This window comes from Strongylocentrotus purpuratus, unplaced genomic scaffold, assembly GCF_000002235.5.
Source record: "Strongylocentrotus purpuratus isolate Spur 01 unplaced genomic scaffold, Spur_5.0 spur5_scaffold_14, whole genome shotgun sequence".
Lineage (NCBI taxonomy): Eukaryota > Metazoa > Echinodermata > Echinoidea > Camarodonta > Strongylocentrotidae > Strongylocentrotus > Strongylocentrotus purpuratus.
In genome coordinates, this window is record NW_022145599.1 from 9,258,513 (window position 1) to 9,279,963 (window position 21,451).

Below are 21,451 nucleotides of genomic sequence, written 5' to 3' on the forward strand. Positions count from 1 at the left end.
ATCAAAATAATTGAAGATTGAAATCAAAGAAAGAACACTAGAACATTTATATGCGATTGAAATTTCTCGTTTGGAAACTTAAGCAATAAACAAGCTAAAGATTGATTTAGGCTTGCATATCAACTTCTCGAGAGAATTTCAGATTTAAAACCTTTAAGATCTCTAACAGAGTCTTGGTTCGTATCCCAGAATTGTAACAGCTATTTATTCTGATTTGTTTGGATAACGTAATTTAAAACAACATAAGACTTGATTCCCTTATGATGTTTGGGATTTAAATTTTCAGCTAAGATTATCATTTTCTTAAAATACTTATCTAACGAGTGGAGATAAGTTTACAGAATTTGTTATGTGTATGTAACATCTCATCAAGAATAACCTTGTGTGTGCACTTATAGATGATTTTGAGACAAAATAACATGATCAAGTTCATTTGAAAGGATATTTTTTTATTAAGATTGAAAAAATTTCTAAACTAAAAAGAAACTGATTACCGATAGTGTTTTCCTTTAAGAACAAGGGAACAAAAGGTCATAATAATTTGAAATTGATTAGAAATCGGGTTACCTTGTTGATATTGGAATTGATTTGGATTCATGATAATATCATTAATTCTATGCTACGTTTGATATTTTTATTATTTCAAAGCTTGAATGTATCGAATTGTATGTCCTGCGTAGCGCTGTGTTTTTATCGTGCCCGAATTGAGATTTGGGTTAAAGCAGTTATCTTTGCTATTTGTTATCAGCTACTGCCATTTGCTGTTACCAGCCCACTCCCACACGCCCATTTCTATTTCACTTCCAAACTTTGATTCAAATTCAAACTTCAAATTTCGGTCAAGATTATTTAAATTTGATCTCAAATACTGATTTTCTCGTTGGTTTATTTACCTCAAAAATATATCGTTCAATATGGAAGGGCAACAACCAACTGAAAATAACTTGACTACTGACTCGACTAACTTACCTCCTGAAACACTTCGCCGCTCCACTCGTCCTGTCAAATTGACAGAGAAAGCATTGCAGAATAAAGAAGACGACCTTCAAGGTAAGTTTTTTGTTGAACATATAGATTTGCATTCGATCATACAATCTACTCGAAATAGCTTATTGTCTCAAAACATTGATGGTGATAGCTTAGCAGTGAATAAGCTTGACATTACTGCTAGGCTCAATTCTTTGAAGGAGATATTTGTTGAGCTAAAAGGGCTCAATGAAGACTCCATTGATGATGAGGTTATTGAGGCAATGGATGAATCTTCTATTTCTGTTCGTAATATCTTATCGGATATTGATAAGGTATCCAACATGTCTTCTTCTAGACAACCATCAATTCGGTTGGCGCACTCAACACAATCACGACTCTCGAGGACATCTTCCAGATCGTCACGACGAGTTGCAGTCGCAGCAGAAGCCGCTGCATTACAAGAAGAGCTTACAGCCCAGAAGCTTCAAAATGAACGGGAAAAGGAGCTCGAAAGAATGGAACTTGAGGAAGAAATGAGGAGGAAGCAAGTAGTTTTCAAAATGTCCGAGCTGAAAAGACAACTAGAAGAGGAAAGACTACAAGGCAAGCTCAAGGCACAAGAAGCAATTATGAGAGTCTACGATGAAGAAGATGGAACCAGCACAGTCTCTTCTTCATCCTCGCGTGGAGGTAAAACTGTTGTCAAAAAGATCGAAGATCAGCCAAATCCAACTGATGTGATCCCAAGGGCATCTCCCAAGTTAGAAAGCAAATTGATTGATGAACCAGCCTCCATCGTGTCACAGCAAGCGCAAGTAGTGCTTGATCCCCAAGCTCCGATGTTCCAGCCAAGATCACCAGTTTTAGATCTCGCTGATGCCTTGGCTCAGAGTCGTCTACCCGTTCCGGAGCCGCCAATATTCACTGGAGACCCACTCCAATATCCAGATTGGGTGTCGGCTTTCACTACTCTGGTAGAGCGAAGAGGCATCCCTCCTGGTGAAAAAATTCACTACCTTCGAAGGTATCTTGGTGGTCCAGCAAAGGAGGCAGTCAGTGGCTACTTTCTCCTGAGGTCAGAAAATGCATTTGAGCAAGCAAAGAGCACCCTTCAAAAGAGGTTTGGCAATCCATTTGCTATTGCTGAAGCCTTTCGGACAAAGTTGGATGTGTGGCCCAAGATAACCAGCAAGGATCGCAATGGGCTGCAGCGGTTTGCAGACTTCCTTCAACAGTGTCTGGTAGCCAAGGCTGAGATTGTCGATCTCAACATACTGGATGATATACGAGAGATCAACCGAATGGTTGCTCGACTACCAGATCATATCGTCCATAGATGGAATCGCTCGGTGGCACAGACAAAAAGGGAGCGACTTTGTTATCCTAGGTTTGCTGACTTCGTTTCTTTCATTGGCAACGAAGCAGACATTGCTAATGATCCTCTGCTCACTGTGGATGTTGGCAAGACTAGAGAGAGAAAACAGGAAACCGCAGTCTCAAAACGGGTAACCCTCTCTACGTCTGGCTCAACTTCACAGAAGCAATGTCTGTTGTGCAAGAGACAAAATCATTCCCTGAATGACTGTCGGGAATTCCTTCGGAAAGACATGTCCCAGAGAAAGGATTTCATCAAAAATGAAAGACTTTGCTATGGCTGTCTTGAAAAAGGCCATATGTCTAAATATTGCCAAAGCAGACTGGTCTGCAAGAAGTGCAGTAAAAGGCATCCAAGCTGCCTTCATGAGGACCAAAGAGATTCGAACAAGGCCAACTTGGCATCAAGCCAACCGAAGGAAGCTCAAACCGCATCGACCTCAAATCCTCAAGCTGTAACGCACAAAGTACAAGGCGATGAACGTAGTGACCTTACATCAATGATTGTGCCTGTGTACCTTTCTAGTACAGAGAGGCCTGACAAGGAGGTTCTAGTGTATGCACTACTAGACTCCATGTCAAACACCACCTTCCTTTCCGAAGATGTCGGCCAAGACCTGGATGTACAATCCCAGCCTGCCACATTGTCGTTGACAACTTTGACAGATGAGATATCGATCTCAACCTTCAAGTATGACAATCTTCGTGTCAGAGGTTTTTATTCCTCGGAGAAAATTCGTCTACCCTCCACATTTACTAGGCAGTCTATCCCTCTGGACGACAGTCATATCCCGACTCCAGAAACTGCCTCCAAGTGGCCTCATCTCGTGTGTGTGCAGGATATGATAGCGCCAAAACAAGACTGTCCTGTCGGTCTTCTGATTGGCTACAATTGTGCACAGGCCCTTGCTCCTCTGACGTCAGTCCGAGGCCAAAATGGTGAGCCGTATGCTGTCCAAACAGACCTTGGTTGGAGTATTGTTGGAGGTCAGTCTGACTTGTCCAACAGCTTCGATTCGTTTGGCCACACATACAGGACAGTCAGCATGAAGGTAGAGGCCCCGATCGATATCAAGAAGGTGACATTCGCTTACCAGTCTCCCTTAAAGGAAGCGACTGCATCGGATTTCCTTCAGCTCATGGAAAGGGACTTCCAAGAAGCTGAACAAGCTGATGCAATGTCACAAAATGACAAAAAATTCATTCAAGTTGTCACCGAAGGTTTACGCCAGAGAGAGGATGGGTTCTATGAGATGCCTCTTCCATTCAAGAAAGGACCGCCATCTCTTCCGAACAATCGACAGGCTGCTTTGGGTCGATTAGCAGGTCTCAAGAAACAGTTCCTGAAGAAACCTGAATATCACAGTCACTACAAGGTATTCATGAAGGAGATCTTGGCACGCGGTGATGCAGAGATGGTCGGTGATAGTAGTGACAAAGGCTTGTGGTATATTCTTCACCATGGGGTATATCACCCTAAGAAGCCTGGCAAGGTCAGGGTTGTATTCGATTGTAGCGCCAGGTATCTTGGGACAAGCCTCAATGACCATCTCCTGCAAGGCCCTGACTTGATTAATCCTCTCATCGGTGTCCTGTTGAGATTTCGCCAAGGTCCTGTGGCATTCATGTGCGATGTGGAGAAGATGTACCACCAGTTTAAGGTTGCAGATCCACATCAAAACTATCTGCGTTTCTTGTGGTGGGAGGATGGGGATCTCTCCAAGACCCCAGTAGATCATAGGATGAAGGTCCACCTCTTTGGGGCAACCTCATCTCCGGGCTGTGCCAACTTTGGCTTAAAACAGATTGCGGAGGACCACAAGAAACTCGGTGACCGTGCAGCCAACTTCCTCAAGAGGAACTTTTATGTCGATGATGGCCTAAAAAGCATGTCTTCTGAACAGGAAGCAGCTGTGCTAATCAAGGACGCAACTCAAATGTGTGCTAAAGGCAATCTACGTCTGCACAAATTTGTGTGCAATAGCAAGGACGTAACCAGCACCATTCCAAAATCGGAACGTGCCACTGTCACGAATGCAAGTGTTCAGCTAGGTGAACAAACCTCACCAATCGAAAGAGCTCTTGGGCTTCAGTGGTGCGTCAGTTCTGATGAGTTCTGCTTCCGACTTACTCTGAAGGATCAACCCCTCACTCGACGAGGTATTCTAGCTACAGTTGCGTCTGTATATGATCCCCTTGGTCTCATTGCACCAGTTGTCCTTGCTGGCAGAATGATTCTGCAGGAAATGTGCAAACAAAAGATGGATTGGGATCATCCCGTTCCTGACTATCTTCGGACAAGATGGGAAATATGGAGACAGGAGATCCTGAAGCTAGAAACTGCAAAGATTCCTCGCTGCTTCCAGCCCAAAGATTTCGGAGAGGCTGAGGAAGTGGAATTGCACCACTTCTCAGATGCCTCATTATCTGGATATGGACAATGTTCATATGTCAGATTACGAAATCAAAGGGGACAAGTCCACTGCTCTCTTGCCATGGCAAAGGCGAGAGTAGCACCGCTCAAGCAGTCTACCGTCCCCAGACTGGAGCTTCAGGCAGCAACCTTATCTGCCAAGGTTGCAAAAATACTGAATAAGGAGCTAGACTACAGCTCAGTCAAGAATATCTTCTGGACCGACTCCAAGGTTGTTCTGGGTTACCTGTACAACCAGTCTAAGCGCTTCCACATGTTCGTTGCGAACAGAGTGGATTGTATTCTGAGAACCACAAGTTGTAGTCAGTGGAACTATGTTACTAGCGGTGATAATCCAGCTGACTACGCATCACGTGGACTGACAACAGAGGAACTTCTTTCGTCAAACTGGTTAGGAGGACCAGACTTCCTTTGGGAAAGTGAAGTTGCTAAGCAAGATGTCACACTAGAGGTTTCTCCTGACGACGTTGAAGTGAAGTCTTCGACAGTACATACAGTAATGTCAAAGACCAAGATTTCAACCTTTACGTCATTTGAAGATAGGTTGAACCGCTTCGCCATGTTGGACAGCGCTATTAGAGCGGTAGCTGTACTAGTGAGGTGTTGTTACAGGCGCAAGGGACATGACATAGATGATGTTGAGATCAAAAGAGTCGCTGAGAGAAATCTCCTGCATGCTGTCCAGAAAGAAGCCTTCTGTGATGAAAGACAGCAAATCAAATCTGACAAACATGCTGTGTCAAAATCTAGCCGCCTGAGTCAATTAGATCCATTTCTTGACAAACAAGACCTCCTACGGGTGGGAGGACGCATGAAGAGGTCTGAAATGGTGTATGGAGTTAAGCACCCTATTATCCTTCCGAAGGGTAGTAGACTTTCCATGCTTGTCGCACTTCACTATCATGCGAAGATTTCTCACCAAGGTAGAAATATGACCATCAACGCAATCAGATCAAGTGGATACTGGATCATCGGTTGCAGAAGCATTGTCTCATCTCTGATCGGCACATGCACCCATTGCATTAGACTAAGAGGCAAGTTGGGTGGACAGAAGATGGCTGACCTTCCTTGTGAACGACTTGAGCCATCACCCCCTTTCACTTATTGCGGTCTGGACTGTTTTGGTCCATTTGTAATCAAAGAAGGGCGCAAAGAGCTCAAGCGCTATGGCCTCATCCTGACATGCATGGCAATGAGAGCCATTCATGTGGAAGTATTGGATGACATGTCATCCGATGCATTCATCAACGGACTGAGATGTTTCATTGCTATTCGAGGAAACGTAAGGCGGATTCAGTGTGACCAGGGCTCCAATTTTGTTGGAGCCAAGCATGAACTGAAACAAGCTCTCCGTGAGATGGATGCGGACCATGTCGCCCGCAATCTTCTGGAGCAGAACTGTGAGTTCAAAATGAATCCTCCTTCCTCTAGCCATATGGGAGGTGTATGGGAGAGACAAATCAGAAATGTGCGCAATGTTCTCAATGGATTATTGGAACAGTGCGGAACGCAGTTGAATGTCTCCTCTCTACGGACATTTCTCTATGAGGCCATGGCTATCGTAAACAGCCGTCCATTGAGTGTGGATAACCTGGAAAGTCCTGATGGTCCTCTTCCGTTGACTCCCAATCATGTTCTGACCATGAAATCCGGTCTTATACTGCCTCCACCTGGAAGCTTTGAAAGGGAGGACATCTATCTCCGCAAAAGATGGCGTCGAGTCCAATACTTGACACAGTTGTTCTGGACACGATGGCAGAAGGAGTACCTGCACACGCTTCAACCAAGAAAAACTTGGACTGAAAAGAAGACCAATGTGCACGTAGACGACATAGTACTCTTGAAAGATGAAGCCATTTGTCGGACAGATTGGAGAGTTGCGAGAGTCATGGAAACAATGTCCAGTGATGATGGTCTAGTCCGGAAGGTGCGACTTCTCATGGCGACCCCAGACTTGGACAAAAAAGGTAAGCCAGTAAATAAGAGGACAACTCTTGAAAGGCCAGTACACAAACTGGTAGTTTTGATCCGCAGCACCGACAAGGCGATTGAAGACTAAGCTTGACTTTAATAGCTGACATTCACTTTTACCCAGACAAATGGCTTTGACTAACCTGGACTTTCATCCTGCCCTGACATTCTAAGAAATATTTTCTCAATTTGGGGAAGACCATTTGTATTTATAAATTTTGTAAGTCGGTCAATTCCTTGTTTTGTTTCAAATAGATAGTTTTGTTGTTTGAAAAATCAGTTAGATGATTTGGGTAGGAGTGTGGCTGCCGCCAGAATTTGTCATTAGTATTTTTAATTTTTGTTCATAGCACCACCTATTTTACATGTGCATCGCCCTTTAAGTAATTTCTCTTTGTTACTTAAGAAAGATTTACAGCGCATGCCTAGCGCGGGTCAATGTCAATAAAAGGCCTACAAACACATTTTTAGTACGCACGAGAAAATAGTTCCATACATTCAAGCATAAGAAATAAGTTATTATCATTAATTATGTACTGAAATGTAAAGTAATGTTCATTGAAATGCGAATAACATTAGTAAATTCTGTCAAAACTAAATCGTTGGTCGTTTTAAGTAAAATTCCAGTTGGACAAATTATTTGATATCCGTGTGCCGATAAGTTCGGTGAACGCGTTGACCCTTGGCTTTTCTGAATTACGACCTGGCCCAAGCAATATGTGTTTTGTGGGGTCTTCAAGAAACGCCAAAGTTTCAAGGTATATTTTGCTGCCCAAGGATGGAAAAGTCCTGCCAACGAGGTATGTTATTGCAGAAATGTATTTAGAACAATTTCATATTACTTACATGATCTATCAGTTTGTAATTTTGATACATTATAAGTGTTTTTTCATGTTGTGATTAGTAGCGTTCAGTGAGCTAGTTTTCCACACACGTGAGATTGTTTACATCTAACGCTAAATTATGGAAAGCCATTTGAATATTTCATGTTTGAGTAATTATTCATGAATAAGAATTCTCTGTAAATCAGTAGCATATAAAACTTGCTTTTATATTCATAGTCTTAACTAGTATGCTCTTAATGCATGTTTATCAAATTTCTCGTAAGAGACTTGTAGCTCATATCATAAATGTTTTATCATGAACCCTTTTTATACTCATTCTGACAAATCATATCTGTATGAACAACTCTCGTTAAGAACATCTATCTGGTTTATCAACTCTTTAAATTGACAAGTAATCTGTATATTTACTTGTGTACATATATTTGTATCTTTCGCACGGTATTTATTATTCTGTGCTATTTTATACTTTTTATGTTCACAGTTTTCACGGCACTGTTCATCACTGTTACTTTGTTTTGACAATCGTTAAGTCAAATAAAGACATTCGTCACCAGAAAATGAACATCCGTTTCAACGTTGAGTTATTTTGATCCTGCGGCAGCAACAAGCAGTGGTTTTTCTGCACTAAACTGTAATTGCAGCCTTCCTTCATATGTAGAAATTCCTGCAGTGTTTTTAGTGGTGAGTTGCAAAGTGAAATTCTCCCTCCATCTGTATATGAATGTGAATGTTTGAGAGCATGATATCACCCTTCTTCTGCACTGATTGACCTCCCTTCATTTTAAGCTGAGGCAGTTAGTGTTTGTGTGTATTCAACCTCCTTCATTAATTACTGAAGTTTCATCTTGACTTTTTGAGCCTTGATTTCTTCCTACATCAGTAGTTTTGTGAATTCCTTCATTCATCCTTCATCAGTAAGTGAGATTTCCTTTACCCTTCTTCATACTGGAGCTGTATTTTGGTGAATATTCCTGCATTCGTTGATTCGTCAGTGAGTGAGGTTTTTTTCTTCACCCTCCATACAGTTCTGTATTTTTCTAGCAACTTATCATATTCAGTCTGCATGTATACCGTAGTCTGCCTTTGGCTGCCGTACATTACAGCATTCTGCCATATCAACCTGCATATTCTACATAGTGTTGGCGTAGCAACTTCCTCAGTTGCAGAATACACCCTCCTTCCATCATAGCCGCTCGCCACAGGTATTTCAACTGTTGAGTTTGCATTTTCTTCATCTGCACTCAGAGTGACCCCCCCCCCCTCCTTCACATTGACTCATTCAGTAAGTTTTACTGGGTTGATATCTTGTTGATGATCATATCTGTTGAGTCGATTGCTTATGACTCCTACAGTATGGCATCTTATCGCATGGAATTGCCAGAAGTGTTTACGGGAGAGAACGGCAAAGACTTCCGTCAATGGATACGTCGATTTGAAGTTGCTGCACAGGCGTTTTCGGACACTTCTATCAACTTAACCACCCTCCTTCCGGCAAGACTAGCAGGATCAGCCTTCATCGTGTGGGAGAGCTTGTCTGCTTCGGACAAGAAGGATTTCAAGAAGATGAAAGAGAAACTCTCTCAGGTTTTCGGCCGGACACAGTTTATTGACACATTCAAGTCTTGTATTACTGCCCGAACTCGCCAACCAGGTGAGCCTTTAGAGGTGTTTGCATCAGCCATTGCTTCCTTAGTAGAAGAGGCTTTCCCGTCTTATGATGACAATGCAAAAGGTGGTGAGAGATTTCGACGATTTGTTGCCGGGGTAGACAAACCGCTTCAAGTTAAGATTCACGAGCTCGGAGGCTTTGATTTTGACGAGGCCTTGAAGATCGCACTTCGTGTAGAAAGAGCACACCAAGCACACGATTTTGGTATAGTAGCAGCTGTTGATGATCGGGTCCAGGACAAGACGCCTGCAGAATCATCAGTCTTACGACTACTACTGCCAAGACTCAACGAGTTAGAAAAGAAGCTGGATAGGATGTCCTTAAAGTTAGAGATAGTTGAAAGGCCTAGCAGATCTCAGCAACGTGGTGGCAGCCCATCAGGACGCTCCCATGAGGGAAGACACATGGAACGTCGTGGGTCTCCGTCACCAAGCCGTGACTACCGAAGACACAGGTCGCCAGAATATGCAAGACAGAGATCTCCAGAATATGCAAGACACCGATCTCCAGGATATTCAAGACACAGATCTCCGGAATATGCAGGACGCATATCTCCAAGCCCTAATCGGAGCTACGCATATCAATCTAGGACTTCACCCTCTAGACGGCCCTATGAATCGTCTAGCAGCCGAAATCAGCAGCATCCTTCCACTGCAGGTTATCAAGTTGACTCCCATAGACAGGCTCCCTATCGTCAAGTTCGTTTTGAAGACCAGCAGCAGGGAAACTTCTGGTAGTTGAGGAAGAGGGCCATTCATCAACTACACAAACCAAGGTCCCAATACGAATAGCACCTATTTCGCCAAAGAAATCGCCCTACATCCCGATCGTTATCGACAATGTCTATGTATTGGCACTTGTAGATAGTGGATCATTCATCTCTCTGTTGAGTGCCAAGTTTTTGTCATCCATTCCAGCATCGCAAAGGAGCCCGTTGGAAAAGTTGACATCCATGGCATCTACTATCACAGGTGGGCTGGTAGACAACATTGGAACAATTGTACCATCTCTGCACTTAGGGAACAAGGCTACACAACACAAGTTCGTTGTTGCACGCAACATCACTCATTCAGTTGTCCTTGGATGGGACTTTATTGACAGCCAGAATGCCTGCATATCGCCAACATCGTTCAACATGCCTGGAAATGTTATTCCCTTCATCGATCGTCAGCAATACCAAGCCCCGTTGAAATGTAAAGTTTCTCTTGTTGGACAAGCTCGGATTCCCCCAAGCTGCGAAACTCACGTCCAGGGAAGATTGTCGTCGCCACAGTTCGACATCATACCAAGAGACTATGATGGCTACTTTGAACCAACATTGCAAGATCACATTCCTGTTATTGGTGCCAGATCTCTGTTCCAGCCTCAAGATGGTCTTATTCTAGTACGCCTCATTAATCCCTCTGACGAAGCAGTTGATTTACCTGCAGACACCTGCCTTGGTCAATTCTTCTCCATTACTGGGGATATTGAAGAGGAATACAAGATCATGAGTGTAACTACTGACGCTGATCCACAAGTGACAGACAAGTCACCAGTTGCTGGTGTTTCCCCTTCTTCAGAACTCACGAGGACAGAGTACGAGAAAGCTGAACATCTTCTTCAGACCTACAGTGATATTTTCAGCACGACGTCTCAGGATATTGGTCAGACTGACATTATTCATCACCACATTGACACCACCACAGCTACTCCAATACGACAGAGGGCGTATCGAACTTCACCAGCAATGAGAGTGGAAATTCAGGAGCAAGTGGATGAACTTCTGCAAAGAGGCATCATTGAAGAGAGCTTCAGCCCATGGGCGAGCCCAATCGTCATGGTGAAGAAGAAGGACAACACATACAGATTTTGCGTGGATTACAGAAAACTTAATGCAGTAACTGTTCGAGATTCTCACCCTATTCCACGCCAAGATGATTCAATTGACTCCCTTTCTTCATCAGCATATTTCAGCGTCATGGACTTATCAAGTGGATATTGGCAGGTCAAGCTTGATCCCCAAGATACAGAGAAGACTGCTTTTACCACAGGCACAGGGCTTTACCAGTTCACTGTCATGCCATTCGGACTGGTCAACGCTCCCATGACATTTCAGCGTCTCATGGAAGCCGTTCTACATGGCCTCCACTGGTCTACATGCCTGGTATACCTTGATGACTGCATAGTCATGGGCAAGGACTTCGATGATCATTGCAAGAACCTCCAAGAAGTATTGCAACGATTCAGAGACGCTGGACTCAAACTTAAACCCTCAAAGTGTGGCTTTTTCAAGAAAGAAGTTACGTATCTTGGCCACATAATCAACACCGAAGGAGTGAAACCTGACCCAAACAACGTTGAGAAAGTCAAGTCCTGGCCTCAGCCGAGGACACCTACAGATGTCCGATCCTTCCTTGGCCTGGCATCTTTCTACCGACGTTTTGTGCCGAGTTTCTCTAAGATTGCAACTCCCTTGTCGACCCTTACACAAAAAGGTCAACAGTTTGTGTGGACAGCAGAGTGTGAAAAGGCTTTTCAACATCTGAAAGAAGCTCTAACCAATCCACCTCTCCTCGCCTATCCAGACTTTGAAAAGGAGTTCATCCTATCTTCGGATGCATCCCTTCATGCAGTTGGTGCTGTCCTCTCACAGACTCAAGATGGTAAAGAACGTGTAATCTCCTACTTCAGCCAAACTCTCAGCGCTACGCAGAAGAAATGGTCTACCTATGATCGAGAGCTCTGGGCAATTGTTACAGCTGTTCGCCATTTTCGTCATTATCTGAGACACCAACACTTCACTATCCTGACAGACCACAAACCTCTTTTGGCTCTCAGGAAGTTCCCAATTCAAGACGATGCAACTGGGAAGAGGACACGATGGATGTTGGAACTCAATTCCTACACGTTCAGCCTTATTCACAAGAAAGGACAATCACACAGAAATGCAGATGCATTATCTAGACGCCCGAGTCAAGAGAGCCAAGTCACTCCAAGATTGACGGATCAGCTACTCAAGCACATGGTGACCAATCCACTGTGTAATGCAGTCAAGACTCGTTCATCAAGATCACGACTATCAACAAACACATCTACTCCCAATGATTCAACGAGGCAGTCTGCACCAAACGTCCTTCATCCTTACCGTGGTGTAATCCTTGACAGTGATGTAGATGTTCAACATGAACAGCAACTAGATCAAGACATCAGTACAGTCATCGAATGCGTCAACAATGGTGAGCGGCCAACCATTCGACAGATCCGTAGACACAACCCCCGGATTAGACGTCTCTTGTGGCAGTATCCCAAATTCATCCTCCAAGACGGTATACTCTACAGGAAGAAGAAAGACAAGCTTGGTAATCTCTCATTCCAACTTGTCGTACCAAACTCCCTCATTCCAAGGGTACTTCAAGAGTTACACGGTGACCCATCATCCGGACATTTCGGCGCTCATCGCACAATACAGAGAGCAGAGTCAATGTGCTATTGGCCCTTCATGAACAAGGAAATCACTGATTTCTGCAACACATGCACAGCTTGTGAGTCTTTCCGGTTACCAACCCCTAAGCATCAAGCACCCTTACGTCCCATTACCACTACTCGCCCTTTGGAGATGGTCTTTGCCGACATTGCTGAGCTTCCAAGTTCAAGACGAGGATTTCGCTATATACTCGTTGTGACTGATCATTTCAGCAAATATGTCAATATCTTCCCTATGAAAGATCAGACTGCTCCAACCATCGCCAAACATCTGTTTGAAGAATATGTGAAAGAACATGGTATTCCAGAGACTTTGCACACCGACCAAGGTCGACAGTTCGAGTCCAGATTAGTGCAAGAACTATGCAGCAAATTGGGCATCAAAAAGTCTAGATCGACACCCTATCATCCCCAAGGAGCTGGCATAGTCGAACGTTGTAATCGCACCATCAAAGATCAACTTGCGAAGTACATTTCCCATCAAGGAGGAGAATGGGACACTCACATCAATCAAGTCCAGTTAGCGTACAACACAAGTACTCATGCCTCAACAGGGTTGACGCCATACTACATCATGCATGGCAGGGAAGCCCGTACACCTGCGAACATCACCTGTTCAACTCCCCCTCCATCGTCATCTGGCAAGACACTCCTCGAATACACAACCAACCTGTCTGAGCGATTGAGAAAAGCATGGGAGTACACCATACAAAATACACGACAGCAACAGGAACAACAGAAACGACAGTATGATGTGAAGAAACGCATTTCAAAGTATGACACAGGTGACTTTGTTTGGTTACATGACCCAACCAACATCAGGAACAAACTTGAACCAAACTGGAAAGGTCCTTTCAGAGTATCTTCCTCATCAGACGATGGACTAAATTATGACATAGTTCATGTCCATGATGAAAAGTTCAAGCGACGGGTCCATCATAATCGTTTGAAACCGCATCGAGCTAGAGCCCCACAAGTGATGTCAACTCCACCATCCCCACCAACCCCACAGCCTACGTCAATACATGGGACTGAGAGGACAACGACACAGTACCCACCAGGTCCCCCAGCAGAAGACGAGACTAGGAGAAAGGTGCAGTCAAATCAACCTACTAGCCATGGACCAGCCTATATCACGTGGTCATCTCGACCACCAGATCGCATCCTCCATCACGAGCAGTCGAACCATGACCGACCATCACGGTCAAGTTTGTCTGTTCGGCAACAAGCCTCAAACCAGCCAACTAGTTCAACAGAACGCATCCTTCATCACCGACAGTCAGACCATGACCAACCATCACGGTCAAGTTTGTCTGTTCAGCAACAAGCATCACACCAGCCAACCAATTATAGCCACCACTCCAGGCTAATTGACTCAGCCCCACTTCAGCAACAACCTAGGCCATCACTGCCGACTACCCAAACCCAACATCAGCTGTCCTCGCCGGTTGGCCAACTTCAACTCAGACCCCAATATCAACTGAGGTCGACGACTCACCAATCTCAACTTTGGCCATCCTCATCAGCTGAGCAACCTAAGCCGTCCTCATCCGCTGACCAACCCCAACATCAGCCGTCCTCATCCGCTGACCAACCCCAACATCAGCCGTCTTCATCCGCTGACCAACCCCAACATCAGCCGTCCTCATCCGCTGACCAACCCCAACCTCAGCCGTCCTCATCCGCACGTTCGAGATCTGGTCGACAGGTTAAAGTACCCGCCAAGTTTCAAGATTACAAACTGTAAAGACTTTTGAAAACTAATGTTTGCAATAGTGATAGACGATTGAAAGACTTGCTGATTTTCACTTTTCGCTGTCATACCTTGCATTCGCCATGGCCCCATTGTTTGTGACAATATGTTATTGATAGAATTCTTGATTTTTGAACGTCTTGGAAGATTTATGATATTTTTGTAGGACTTGTCAGTAAAGATAGGATTAAATTGTCAGTTTTAATGTTTAGACAGGAAAAAGAAAAAGACAAACTTTCAAACATTTTGTCATGTGTTTTTCCATCAAATTTGTTAGTTACACGTCAATTGGGTGAACTCCTTAATGCGCCCATCTTTTATTTTCAAAAAAAAAGAAGAAAGAAGACTAAAATGTCAATTTTTGATTGCAATTTTGCAATTGTGCTGAATTTTAAGATAAAAAAAAAAAAAATGAAAAAAAATGTGAGATTCAGATTGTATTGGTCACAGGGTTGACCTGCATTATTTTACAAAAAGGACTGTATAAATGTGTCAACAACAAAAATTGTTGGGATTATTTGATTTTAAGTACATGTTTACATTGTTTTCTGGACATTATTTTTAGTCATTTGACCTACATGTATATTGATGTTTATGGATATTTGGATTTAAAACATCATCGATACATGAATTCATAAAATATGTTTTTTCGTTACATAAATCATTTGTAGTTGAGATTTTATCGACCATAGACACTGTATTTGTATAATGTCTCCTTAAATCTGAGACACTTTTGAAAGAGTTATATGTCAGAATGCGTGCATATTCTCTGTGTACATTGTATTCCATTATTCAATTGGCTAACTTTTCTAAAAAAAAAATTAAAAAAAAAAAAAAAAATTAAGTGATTCACGAAACAGTAATATATTTTTCTTTAGGTGAAGACATTGCCATGTATTTTGTTTATAGTTTTTGTTAAAAATTGCCAAATTGGGTATGAAGTATTGGATATTTTGTCATTTGTGACAGAAACAGGAAACAAGGGAAATTATTTAATGTTTATGTCTACAAATCATCCGACTGGAATTTTCAGGGTGAAAAAGGATAGAACCCATTGAAGTTCAAGTTAGGACGTTGCTTGAAAGATGTTCATTGATGAAAGCATACCATTTTTTTTTGTATTCGCTATATGTGTGATCTTTCAAGTTAAACAGTTTAATTTTCCCTAATATGAATAGATGCTGTGCCTTAAAAAAAAAAAAAGGAAAAAAAAGAGAGAATTGTACAGAAGGAAAACTTCATGATTTGATGTATTCAGGTATTTCAAGCAAATTTTAGGTGACTCATTTTCTTCGGAAACAAATGCATGTTAATACGATGTATCTTTTAAAATGAGGACATTTTTCTGTGAAGATGGTATATTATGTAAGGTTTTAATTTCACTGATCCAAGTGGTTACTTGTTTATTTTACACTGTACATTTAGCTTTCCACTCCGATATGCTTTAGCGCACTCCTGACCTACATTCATTCTCTCATGTCTGCTAGCTCTTGGCTTCTATTGTTCTGTCCCTATTCATTCATCCTCATGCACATTACCTGCTATAGCACCACACACACACACACACTCTTCCTTATCTCTTAGCTATTCAACCCAGCACACATGGCACATGGCACTCTATCTTTTACAAGCTTTTCTATTGGTTACCTATTTATTGTCCAATCTTGTGATTGGTTATTATTGTTTGATGGACTGGATGTCAGCCATCTTGGCAGCCATTTTGTGGTTGGAATAAAATCTGATAGTGCAGCTCAAGTCCTCAACCATGTGAGACCACTTTTGTTTTGTGTGGGACTTTACACTACGTCTGGCTCCACTAGACCTCCGATTATAGAGACTGAAGATTGTCCTATCGGGACTGTACGGAACCAATGGTTCGGTTCGGCAGGACCGCGATGAATGAGATATGCTACGAGATTTTCACTTTTTACATCCTCATACATGCTGCAATATGACAATAATTAGAGTCTAATTAAAAATAACATATATATATAGCTTATTTGACTTACGATAGCTTGCTCATTTAGATCCTAAATTAATGATTAATCCGAGAAAGTCTCGTCGTCAACATTATCCGTCTTGGTTTTAGTTGATGAATATTAAATTTTTCTTTTCGAACGTCCAATAGCTACCGTAGCTACATACGAGTCGGCCCGGCTTGACCAACGAACTCCCACGAAACGAGTGCTCTGATTGGCCATTGGCTATGTTTTGGTAGGTGGACCCGGAAATATATCGGCCGCCGGGTAATATTTCGAATGCATGAACGTACTGCTTCGCGGTTCTGAGGTACAAATTGGATAGACTAATTCATATAAGTAAATCCGTAATTCATTTATTTAATATTAAGTTATCAAATTTTGAAAAATGTAATTAGGACAAATGACATACCGACCTAATTTACATCTGATTTAGAAATCAGAAAATTAGAGATCTAAATAAAGAAAATCGGGGGAGAAATGTCGGAAACGAAAAGCTGTTACGCTGTGCCTCTAATTTACCCGCACGGTACGAGATCTCTGGGTTGCCATCTGTATTGGGGAATGACAACAAATGTCAGTTTTATTAAAGAAATGACCCAAATCAGATGGTTATTGCTGTCTAGTCATGTCATTACGGCTTTCATCGAAAGGGTGCGGTGCGGTGCGGCGCGGTGTGGTGTGCTCAACGCACCTATTCGATAAAAGAGGGGGGCCTTTTCTCGAAAGGGTGCGTTGAGAGCGGAGTACCGTTTTAACACACCCTTTCGATGAAAGCGGGGGGGCTTTTCTCGAAAGGGTGCGTCGACTAGTCTTTCGCATCAGTCGTTTAAAATGAGGATCTGGGACATAAGGTAATAGTTGCCAATTTAAGTATATCGAAAATGGAATGGTCTTGATTACAGAGTGGTCTTTTTCGTTATTACTATGTTGATGGGGGAAACAGAGAGAAGGAAAAAAGGGAAAGGGAAGATAAAAGGAAAGAAAGAAGAATAAGAAGAGAAGAGGGAAAGGTGGGGGGGGGCGAAGGACTCTTGCCCCCCCCCCCGCCAAAAAATAAATCAGAGAGAGAGAGAAGGGAAAGGGAAAGAGAAGATAAAAGGAAAGAAAGAAGAGGAAAAAGAAAAAAAGAGGGACACGGGGGCAAAGGGCTTTTGCCTCCTCCCCCCGCCAACAAATAAATAGTAGAGAGAGAGAGAGAGAGATAGAGAGAAGGGAAAGGGAAAGGGAAAGAAAATATAAAAGGAAAGAAAGAAGAAGAAGGAAAGAGGGAAACGGGGGAAGGGCGAAAGGGAGAGAGAGAGAGAGAGAGAGAGAGAAGGGAAAGGGAAATGGAAAGAGAATAAAAAAGGAAAGCAAGAAGAGGAAGAAGAATAAAAAGAAAAGAGGGAAACGGGGGCGAAGGGCTCTTGCCTCCTCCCCCCCCCCCCCGCCAACAAATAACTAGGAGAGAGAGAGAGAGAGAGAGAAGGGAAAAGGAAAGAAAATATAAAAGGAAAGAAAGAAGAAGAAGAAGGAAAGATGGATACGGAGGAAGGGCGAAAGGTTTTTACCTCCCCCCCCCCCCCCACCCCTCCCGCCAAAAAAATAAATAACACAGAGAGAGAGAAGGGAGAGGGAAAGAAAATCTAAAAGGAAAGAAAGAAGAGGAAAAAGAATAAGAAAAGAGGGAAAGGGGGCGAAGGGCTCTTGCCTCCCCCCTGCCAACAAATAAATAAGAGAGAGAGAGAAGGGAAAGGGAAAGAAAATATAAAAGGAAAGAAAGAAGAAGAAGAAGGAAAGATGGATAGGGAGAAGGGTGAAAGATTCTTACCTCCCCACCCCCCCCCCCCTCCCGCCAAATAAGAGAGAGAGAGAGAGAGAGAGAGAGAGAGAGAGAGAAGGGAGAGGGAAAGAAAATCTAAAAGGAAAGAAAGAAGAGGAAAAAGAATAAGAAAAGAGGGAAAGGGGGCGAAGGGCTCTTGCCAACAAAATAAATAAGAGAGAGAGAGAGAAAAGGGAAAGGGAAAGAAAAGATAAAAGGAAAGAAAGAAGAGTAAAAAGAATAAAAAGAAAAGAGGGAAACGGGGGCGAAGGGCTCTTGCCACCTCCCCCCCCCCCCCCGCCAACAAATAACTAGGAGAGAGAGAGAGAGAGAGAGAGAGAGAAGGGAAAAGGAAAGAAAATATAAAAGGAAAGAAAGAAGAAGAAGAAGGAAAGATGGATACGGAGGAAGGGCGAAAGGTTCTTACCTCCCCCCCACCCCCTCCCGCCAAAAAAATAAATAACAGAGAGAGAGAGAGAAGGGAAAGGGAAAGAGAAGATAAAAGGAAAGAAAGAAGAGGAAAAAGAAAAAAAGAGGGACACGGGGGCGAAGGGCTCTTGCCCCCCCCCCCCCGGCCACCCCCCCCCCCCCCCACCAAAAAAAATAAATAAGAGAGAGAGAGAGAGAGAGAGAGAGAGAAGGGAAAGGGAAAGGGAAAGAATATAAAAGGAAAGAAAGAAGAATAAGAAGGAAAGATGGATACGGGGGAAGGGCGAAAGGTTCTTACCTCCCCCCCCCCCCCCCTTCCCGCCAAAAAAAATAATAAGAGAGAGAGAGAGAGAAGGGAGAGGGAAAGAAAATCTAAAAGGAAAGAAAGAAGAGGAAAAAGAATAAGAAAAGAGGGAAAGGGGGCGAAGGGCTCTTGCCAACAAAATAAATAAGAGAGAGAGAGAAGGGAAAGGGAAAGAGAAGATAAAAGGAAAGAAAGAAGAGGAAAAAGAATAAGAAAAGAGGGAAACAGGGGCGAAGTGCTCTTGCCTCCTCCCTCCCCCTCCCCCCCCCCCCCCCCCCCCCCGCCAAAAAATAAATAAGAGAGAGAGAGAGAGAGAGAATCTGTTCTGATCCTGGTCCTGATCCTCAAGAGGGATATAAAGATGACCAATAAGAACGTTATCGTTCGAGAGAGAGTGTTTGTTGCTTCTAGAACATTTTAGAATTAAGTCCCATCACATTGCAGTTGTGGGGAGGGACTATGATTATATTACCCCCTTGGATGGCTTCCCATAAGAGTCCGGCTTTGAAGGTTTCGACTGCGTCGCAGGCAAAGATGCTGGGGGGGGGAAGTAAATTCCAGGCCCGTATGGTTCTTGGAAAGAAGGTGAGTCGATATATATCCGTCTTATGTTGGAGAAGGAGAGGGAAAGAGAAGATAAAAGGAAAGAAAGAAGAGGAAGAGGAAGAAGAATTTGTGTTCTGCCAGTGTCACAAATAGATATATAAATATGCTCATCTGACGATAATTTGATGTATAAAACCCCTCACCTTCTTGGGGCTCCGCCCCTTGGATCCAACACCAATTTGTGTCCTTCCAGTGTCACAAATAGATATAAAAAATATGCATCTGACCGTTATTTATTGCCCAAAACCCCTGAGCTTCCGGGTGCTCCACCCCCTGGACCCCACGCCAATTCGTGACCCCTGTGTCACAAATAAGGTATAAAATAATAATTATTTAATGGACAAAACTCCTGAGCTTCTGGGGGCTCCGCCCCCTGGACCCAGCACCAAATTGTGTCCTGCCACTGTCACAAATAAGGTATAAAATTATGCTCATCCGACGTTAATTTTGATGTTTAATACCCCTGAGCTTCTGAGGGCTCCGCCCTGTGAAAAAAACGTGTAAAAAAAACACGTTAATTTTTACCGTTTTTGGGAGATACCCCCCCCCCCCTGGCGTTCAAGGGGGGGGGGGTACGATTTTTCAAATTTTTGAGGGCCCAAAAAAAGATTAGTGCTCTCTAGTAATTTCGCGAATACTCCGGAACCGCGGCAGATAATTATAAAGTTTTTCTTTCATGACTTTTTTTTCTTTCGAGTCTTACGCATCTTTTGAAACATTTTTTTGTTGAAAATCGGACGTATAATTGCGGAGTCACGTGACCTTTTGTTTTTGCATGTCAGCCCTAAAATCGCTCATTTTTGTGATTTATGTACCAAACATATGGAAATACCATTTATTCTTTAAAAAAAAAGAGAAAACATTGGTTATTTGGTCTTGTTTCAAGTAAATGTGTTTGATTTTGGGTAAAAATAGTTGAATTGTGGTTAGAAATGAAATGAAATAACAAAATAATATAATACATAAATACAAATTATCAAAACAAGAGATAACAAAGGGATAAACTGGCTCTTCCAACTTTGTTGTCGTATTATTATTCTAACGAATATATGAAGTGAAAAAGAACGCTCGAATATGAATTATATATGATTTATGGGTAAAAATGTGAATTCTCTGACCTTGTTTGCATAAATTACCATAAATATGCATTTTCGCGGCGATCGGCTGTGAAACGGCCGAGATCTTAGGGGGACCCCCCCCCCCCCCCCCCACCCTCAAGTCCACTCCAATCACATTGAAAAAAAGTATGACTTAAATCATCTCTCTCATCATTATACCGCTATAGTATTCATGTTTTTAATATTATTTATTGTCCATTAAACAAGTTCATAGAGAAAATACTTATCTCTCTGCAACATTAAAAAAGAATCTTCATTAATATGTCTTAATTTGTATTGATAGCCTTGTGGTAGCCAACAGTGGCGAAGGCAGGGGCGTCTCCAAAGGGGGTGTGGGGGTGCGACACCCCCCCCCCCCACCTGTCAGGATATTGTCGGTAAAATTGCGCTGCCGTCGGGAAAAAAGAGAAAAGGGGGAGGGGAAAAAGAGAGTAAAAGGGAAAGAAAAGAAAAAAAGAAAAAGAAAAGAAAAAAAGAAAAGAAAGGAAAGAAAAGAAAAGAAAGAAAAGAAAGAAAGAGAAAAACGAAAAAGAGGGAGAATAGGAAAGAAAGGAGGCAAGAGCCCTTTGCCCCCGTTACCCTCTTTTCTTCTTATTCTTCTTCCTTTCCTTTTTTATTCTCTTTCCCTTTCCCTTTCCCTTCTCTCTTTCTCTCTTATTTATTTGTTGGCGGGGGGAGGGAGGCAAGAGCCTTTCGCCCCCGTTTCCCTCTTTTCTTCTTCTTCTTTCTCT

The 21,451-nt window shown here is 42.8% G+C and overlaps 2 protein-coding genes across 2 annotated transcripts in view; one reads left to right on the top strand and one right to left on the bottom strand.

The window, feature by feature from the left end:
- Positions 1-21,451, bottom strand: part of LOC578942 (RNA polymerase I-specific transcription initiation factor RRN3) — a 52,471-nt gene that overhangs the window by 28,748 nt on the left and 2,272 nt on the right. The gene's annotated exons all lie outside the window — the stretch shown is intronic.
- Positions 297-8,155, top strand: LOC100892613. The gene is made up of 2 exons (XM_030984144.1): positions 297-7,548; positions 8,075-8,155. The coding sequence occupies exon 1, from the start codon at positions 915-917 to the stop codon at positions 6,834-6,836; it is 5,922 nt and encodes a 1,973-aa protein (XP_030840004.1). The 5' UTR covers positions 297-914; the 3' UTR covers positions 6,837-7,548; positions 8,075-8,155.

Excerpts from the sequence above, each read along its gene's own strand:
- LOC100892613 (XM_030984144.1), top strand. The coding sequence starts at position 915 with ATGGAAGGGCAACAACCAACTGAAAATAACTTGACTACTGACTCGACT.